This window comes from Nematolebias whitei, chromosome 24, assembly GCF_014905685.2.
Source record: "Nematolebias whitei isolate Nwh7 chromosome 24, NemWhi1, whole genome shotgun sequence".
Lineage (NCBI taxonomy): Eukaryota > Metazoa > Chordata > Actinopteri > Cyprinodontiformes > Rivulidae > Nematolebias > Nematolebias whitei.
The window spans coordinates 964,956-972,976 of NC_056521.1; the positions used below are offsets into that span (position 1 = coordinate 964,956).

The window sequence follows — 8,021 nt, forward strand, 5'->3', positions numbered from 1 at the left end:
AAAAAAAAAAAAAAAAAAAAAAAAAAAAAAAAAAAAAAGAAGATGTTTTCTGAACAAGCAGCAAGTTTTAAAGTCATTAAAATATGTGAGCAGCTAACTCAAGTAGTCTTTTAGCTAGTTTTGAGCTCTTCCTAGCAGAGAGCAAGCAGCCTGTTTGAGTGTCCTTCTTATCAATGCGATCTGCCGTTTCTGCTGCTTTAGTTGTTGAAAAAAAGTTATTTGTTGGTTTATTACAGCAAAGGTATCTCTCCAACTTCATTTTTTGTCCCCAGTAATCAAAAAGTTCCCTCTGTGAGTTTTAGGTGTTTGGAGTTTATCATAAACATCCATCCATCTCTGCTCTTTGCAGATGATGTGGTCCTGTTGGCGTCATCGTGCCGTGATCTTCAGCTCTCACTGGAGCGACAAGGATGAGAATCAGCACTTCCAAATCTGAAGCCATGGTTCTCAGTCGTAAAAGGGCTCTCTTCGGGTCGAGGGTGAGGTTCTGTCTCAAGTGGAGGACTTCAAGTATATCTTGGGGTTTTGTTCACAATGAATGAGAATGAATGAAGAATAGAGCGTGAGATTGACAAACATATTGGTACAGCGTCTGCAGTATTGCAGACTCTGTGCCGGTCCATTGTGGTGAAAAGGAAGGTGAACTGTAAGGTAAAACCCTCTGTTTACCGGTCGGTCTACGTTCCTCCCCTCACCTCTTGTCATGAACTCTGGGTAGTGACCGAAAGAATGAGACTGTGGATACAGGCGGTTGATGAAATGAGTTTCCTACGCATGGTAGCTGGACTCTCCCTTAGAGACAGGGTGAGAAGTTTTGTTATCAGGGAAAGACTCGGAGCAGAACCGCTGCTCCTCCACATCGAGAGGAGACAGTTGAGGTGGTTCAGGCATCTGGTAAGGATGCTTCCTGGGCGCCTTCCTAGAGAGGTGCTTTGGGCTTGTCTGACTGGGAGGAGACCCCGGAGAAGACCCAGGACACGCTGGATAGACAATATCTCTCGGATGGCCTGGGAACACATTGGGGTCCCCCCAGAAGAGCTGGAGGTGGTGGCTGTGGAGAGAGATGTCTGGGCCTCCCTGCTCAAGCTGCTGCCCCCGCGACCAGACTTTGGAACAAGCGGAAGAATGTATGGATGAGAAAAATGGATAGATTATAGCAATATAAGCAAGGTTTTGTCTGTTTGGATGAGCTAAACTTGCTTATACAGTAGTCCCTCATAGAGATGCACCGATCCGATACCAATATCGGTCCAGATATTGAAAAAACTTCTGGATTGGGTATCGGTGACAATGTGACCGATCCAGGACTGGGCAGATCTATTCACTCTAATTCTATGCTTTGTGCTCTGAGTGACACCACGTGCTAGTGAACTCACCGCACAGATTGTTTTCAAAATGGAGCGAGCGAAAGAATCAGCCATCTGGAACCATTTCACACTACCTCTGCCAACACATTCGACAGCTACGTGCAATATGTGCACGACGACGGTTCCAGGGGGTGTCATTAAAATTTCCAGTTATGACACTATCAACTTCATCAAGCATCTCCAGAGATTTCACCCTAAAGAGCACGCAGAGTTTGCTGAACGGAATTCAGCACTGATTTTTCTGCATCAGACGAATCAGTATCGCCGGCAACAAACCTCAGGTATCGGTATCGAAAGTCAAAAAGTGGATCGGTGCATCCCTAGTCCCTCACTACTTCACGCTTTGTTTATTACGGTCTCACTCTATCACGGTTTTTCAAAATAAGATTGGACATGACACACTGATTGATGGATGAGCTGCACGAGCGGCATGGAACTTATATTTAAAATAAATTATTTTCTATTATTTAGCCCCTGCAGTACCTTTGTACAGCCCACAGCTAAAGAAAAAGTTTCTCCTGCCTGCAGCGCCTTGTGAAAGTATTGGGCCCCTTGAACTTTTTCAACTTTTGCCACATTTCAGCTTCAAACAAAAAGATATAAAATTTTATTTTTTGTGAAGAATCAACAACAAGTGGGACACAGTCGTGAAGTGGAATGAAATTTATTGGATGAGTCAAACTTTTTTAACAAATAAACTGAAAAGTGGGGCGTGTAATATTATTGGGCCCCTTTACTTTCAGTGCAGCAAACTCAGTCCAGAAGTTCAGTGAGGATCTATGAATGATCCAATGTTGTCCCAAATGACCGATGATGATCAATAGAATCCACCTGTGTGTAATCAAGTCTCTGTATAAATGCACCTGCTCTGTGATAGTCTCAGGGTTCTGTTCAAAGCTCAGAGAGCATCATGAAGACCAAGGAACACACCAGGCAGGTCCGAAATACTGTTGTGGAGAAGTTTAAAGCCGGATTTGGATACAAAAAGATTTCCCAAGCTTTAAACATCCCAAGGAGCACTGTGCAAGCAATCATATTTGAAATGGAAGGAGTATCAGACCACTGCAAATCTACCAAGACCCGGCCGTCCCTCTAAACTTTCATCTGGAACAAGGAGAAGACTGATCAGAGATGCAGCCAAGAGGCCCATGATCACTCTGGATGAACTGCAGAGATCTACAGCTGAGGTGGGAGAGTCTGTCCATAGGACAACAATCAGTCGTACACTGCACAAATCTGGCCTTTATGGAAGAGTGGCAAGAAGAAAGACATTTCTCAAAGATCTCCATAAAAAGTGTTGTTTAAAGTTTGACACCTGGGAGACACCAAACATGTGGAAGAAGGTGCTCTGGTCACATGAAACCAAAATCCAACTGTTTGGCCACAATGCAAAACAGCTCCTCACCCTGAACACACCATCCCCACTGTCAAACATGGTGGTGGCAGCATCATGGTTTGGGCTGCTTTTCATCAGCAGGGACAGGGAAGATGGTCAGAATTGATGGAAGATGGATGGAGCCAAATACAGGAAGTCTGCAAGAGACCTGAGACTGGGACTCAAATTTGTCTAACCTTCACTGTGGACGTGAAGAAAAACACTAAGCTTTTAACATCGAACATTATCATGCAGACACAGGACACAAGAAACAAGTTTTTTATTGGAAAGTAATTAATGTAAATAAAAAAGGTAACTACTGAAACAAAACTACTAAAAGTACTGTACATAAAGAACTGGAAAAAATACACATATATGTGTGTGTGTACACAGTAAAATTAACATGCATTGAAGAATAAGCTACTTCAGTTTATAATATATTTATACCATGAACGTGTGCCGCCCTCTCCTGGACCTTTACTGTAAAATCATCCATTCTCTGTACAGCTTCTTCTGCTGGTTTTCACTTCAAACGGACTTCTAAAAGACATGAAGTGCTTGTTAAAGACAGAAAATACAGATTTAAAGAAGCACGTCATGTCTTTTTGAAGTCCGCTCGAACACAAAGCAAAAGTAAAACACAATCATCTCAATGATTTGGTGTTTTTGACTGGAGATCTTTACAGTAGAAGTCCATGAGCTGCTTGAACCAAACATGCTCCACGAGGAACACGCATGTGACTTGTGTGGGCTCGCGTGTTTAAATGAGAGTAAATCCAGGTGTTTTCATTAGGAACTCTTCTGGTCGTGGGGGTCACTGGTGCCCACTTTATACTGTGATGTTTTACTCAAAGAAATAAATACAGCAGGTCTTCTCCTACGTGCACGAATGAAGTGCGGTGATGTGACCCGTGATGCTCCTCACCAAGAACAGCAGGCTGGTGGTGGCTGCTCGGTGAGGGGGCTGGTGCAGAAGACGACGGGACGCTTGGAGCGTCTCAAACAGCATTTTCTCATGAATCTTCACATGGAGGAGCATATTCTGGATCAAAACAGAGTTAGCACTGAGCAAAGTAGCATCGATGCTAACCAATGAGGAGCGCTTCACGGGCAACAGCGTCACAACTTAAAACGTGCTTCAATTCAGAATAAACTCACCGTCTTCCATCATGGGCTCCAGCCGAGCCGTGCCTGTGTCCAGGATACTCTCCCATTGCGGGCAGGGCGATTACGTAGATGGCATCCATTACATGGACCCATTCCCACTTCGTCGGTTCCATCCGCTCCTGCTGTTCGGGTCTTTCACCGTGCGGTACTCGCTTTTAAGCTTCTTTAGTTTTTCGCCGCATTGCTTCGGTGTACGATGGTAGCCCTGGGAAATCATCCGCTCCGACAACTCTTTGAAGATCTTCCCGTTGCGAGTCGCTCCGTCCAGCTCCCTCTGAACGTTTTCCTCGCCCACCAAGCACAAAAACGCCTGCGCTTCTGTGTTGGACCACGATGTTGACATTATTATTATTCAGAAATAAGTCCCGTAGATCCTTGAGAGTTTTTGCAGGCTGGAGAGAAAATGGTGGATTGTGGAAAGTTTTCAGTTTCAGTGACTCCTCCCCCGACCAATCAGTGACCGACAGTGTTCTGACGTCACGTTTTAGTACCTACTCGTTCCGGTTACAACCACTGAGCCAGGGGTCCTGAAAATAGGGACAGGTTGTACCTTTAGTAAAGGAAAAGGGGCATTTGACACCTGGGTCTTGGGAGGGGTGCATTCACTGTGAGCTCTCTATATTAATGGTGGATTTGCCTCTTTTGAACAGCTGGTACAGAAGTTTAATATTCACAAGTCACAGTTTTTAGATATCTACAGCTGAGACACTTTGTGAGATCTAACTCTGACTGTTTTCCCCTCCAAACATTTTGTGGCTAAGATTTGGAATGCAGGTCTGATACCAAGGGGGCCCTTAGCAAGAGTATACACTGCTCAGATCATACCGTGAGTCCAGTTTGGACTCACTTAAACTGAAACGGGAAGCGGACTTGGAGGAACCCATATCAGACTCAATGTGGATCATTAAGAACATTTGCTCATCTTCAGTCTGCCTGAAACTGACTGCGATGCAATTCAAGGTGGTGCACAGGCTGCTCTGGTCCATAGACAAGTTGTCCAGGATCAAAGCCAACCTGGACCCCGCATGCAATCGTTGCAAACAAACTCCAGCTACACTCCTGCATACATTCTGGACCTGTCCCAAACTGCAGACTTTTTGGCAATCTATATTTGGCACCTTCTCTGGAATATGTGGCAAAACTATTCATCCATCACCACTCACCTCACTGTTGGGGGATATGTCCTTCAGCAGATGCGAGGGGGATTTGATTGCCTTTGTGTAACTGGAAGGACCCACACCCCCCAACATATGAACATTGGATAAGAGGTGATGCACCACATCCATTTGGAAAAAAATAAGAGATACCTTGAAAGGGTCTGAAAGTTTTAGAGGCCCATTAGTATCTGGTGCAATAATATGTTGTATGGTAAAAGCTCACAGGGAGTGGAGACCTTTCCACCAGAATGAGTCAGGAAGTCCAACTCTTTTCAAACTTGTTCTTCACATATGAAGTTTGAATCAAATATCTACCATGCTCATCTGAGTTACTGTCCTCTTCACGTTTCAGTTCCTCCTCGGTCACCATTTGTGTTTGCGATGCCGTGACCGGTGGCGTGGGCTCAGCTCGGACCAAAACCGCACCAGTAAACTTGACTAAAACCTAAGAACAAACACCAGTTAATCCTTCTCTGCAACACGAGCAGCACTCTTTCCACTGCTCAGTAACACACAGGTGTGTTTACCTGCAGGGCCTGTTTGTACTGGCGGCTACAGATGTAGAGCTCAGCCGCCATGTTGATGATGTCATCGCTGGCCAAGCTGGGGTGTCGAGTCAGAGCTTCCTCCATCACACCGAGAGCTGACGTCAGGTCGTTACTCTCATAGTAACTCCTACACACACACACACACAAATAGTCTGTCTTTACAGGGACTTTGCATGGACTTGCAGTTATTTTTCATTCATTGAGCCTAATCTGGACCCTAACCCCAACGGTACTTCTTCATATGGGGACTGGGCTTTGGGCCCCATAAAAAGCAGTTGGTCCTCCCAGTGTAGTGTTTGAAAAATGTGCCTTACAAGGTAAAGATAAAGACACGTTATATTTCCAATACATTACATATTATTGATGTCAACAGATGTGGACAAATATGTCTGAACCAACAAAGTCCATGCTCAATAATCCAGGTACACAATCAAACATTTTTCAGTCAGGTCATCTGGACAGTTTCTTTATTTTTGAGCTGAAACATTTCACCTTCGATCCGGAAGGCTTCATCAGTCAAGGAAACACACAACACACACACAAAAAAAAAAGGACGCACCCGAGTTTAACATGTCCCTGTGGACAAACGGTCCATCCTTTTAGGCCGGGCCAGTTTCATTAGTTTATTTATCTATTTTTAAATTCTAGTAATTTAAAAGCAATGACAGATTTTTTCAGATTTTTTGTGTTGTGCGTTTCCTTGACTGATGAAGCCTTCTGGATCGAAGGTGAAATGTTTCAGCTCAAAAATAAAGAAACTGTCCAGATAACCTGACTGAAAAATGTTGGATGTCTGAACCAAATTTCTCTGTCCTCAGATGTTCTGGTCCACCTGACAGATGAACACCTGCTGACGGGTGGACCAGAACACCTGTGGACAGCTGGACCAGAACACCTGTGGGCAGGTGGACAAGAACACCTGAGGACAGAACACCTGTGGACAGCTGGACCAGAACACCTGTAGACAGGTGGACCAGAAAACATGTGGACAGCTGGACCAGAACACCTGAGGACAGAACACCTGTGGACAGCTGGACCAGAACACCTGTGGACAGGTGGACCAGAACACCTGTGGACAGGTGGACCAGAAAACCTGTGGACAGCTGGACCAGAACACCTGTGGACAGCTGGACCAGAACACCTATGGACAGGTGGACCAGAACACCTGTGGACAGCTGGACCAGAAAACCTGTGGACAGCTGGACCAGAACACCTGTGGACGGGTGTACAAGAACACCTGCTGACGGGTGGACCAGAACACCTGTGGACAGGTGGACCAGAAAACCTGCGGACATGTGGACTAGAACACCAGAGGACACCAATCTTGTCCTCAGGTGTTCTGGTCCACTCCTCATCATCAAACTGCTCCAGCTATCTCAGGTCTGAATGTTCCTTGTCCAGATGTTTCAGCTCCTTCTCCAGATGTTCAACAGGATTTAGATCAGGGTTCAGTAGACCACTTGAGAACAGTCCAGTGTTTGGTTCTGATCCAGTCTTGGTGTTGTTAGCTGTGTGTTTTGGGTCTTCATCCTGTTAGAGGACCTGTGACTGAGACCAAGCTGTCTGACTCTGAGCAGAACATCTGTCTCCAGAATGCCTTGATAGTCTTGAGATTTTATTGGACCTTGCACAGATTCAGGACCCCCTATTCAGATGCAGCAAAGCAGGACCAGAACAGAACCGAGTCTTCTCCATGTCTCACTGTAGGTGCAGGGTTCTCTTGTTTATTCAGTTTTGGTTCTGGACACAGCAACGACAGACGTGTTGTCAAAAAGCTCCAGTTTTGTCTCATCTGTCCAGAGGACATTGACCGAGAAGCATTGAGGCTTCTCAAGATGAAGTTTGAGAAATTCAAGTCCGTCTCTCAGTGTCTTCTTCGGTCGTCATGAAGTTCACTTTGTCTCAGACAGAGATGGTGTGATTTGACACTGATGACCTTTGAGGTCACCTCTTGTGGACATGTCCATGGACATCATCTCGTGTCCTGTGGACTTGAACCTTCCGAATAATCTGTGCAGCAGTACAGAGGAACATGAAGCTGATGGAGATGGTCTGGTGGTCTTTACCTTCAACATGATGTCAATCAGAGCCTTTCTGAGCGTTTGAGACAACTCTGTCCTCAGCTTCCTGCGACTCCTGAGACAGCTCTGTCCTCAGCTTCCTGTGGCTCCTGAGACAGCTCTGTCCTCAGCTTCCTGTGGCTCCTGAGACAACTCTGTCCTCAGCTTCCTGTGGCTCCTGAGACAGCTCTGTCCTCAGCTTCCTGTGGCTCCTGAGACAGCTCTGTCCTTAGCTTCCTGTGGCTCCTGAGACAACTGTCCTCAGCTTCCTGTGGCTCCTGAGACAGCTCTGTCCTCAGCTTCCTGTGGCTCCTGAGACAGCTCTGTCCTCAGCTTCCTGTGGCTCC

The 8,021-nt window shown here is 45.7% G+C and overlaps 1 protein-coding gene across 1 annotated transcript in view; it reads right to left on the bottom strand.

Annotated features, from left to right (window-relative positions):
• The window catches only part of LOC119429181 (general transcription factor 3C polypeptide 3), a 22,496-nt gene that overhangs the window by 3,467 nt on the left and 11,008 nt on the right, over positions 1-8,021 (bottom strand). Inside the window, exons 8-9 of the mRNA XM_037696860.1 lie at positions 5,594-5,741; positions 5,382-5,511 (exon numbers count right to left, since the gene is read on the bottom strand). Coding sequence (XP_037552788.1) covers positions 5,382-5,511; positions 5,594-5,741 — 278 coding nt within the window. The remainder of the gene's footprint in view (positions 1-5,381; positions 5,512-5,593; positions 5,742-8,021) is intronic.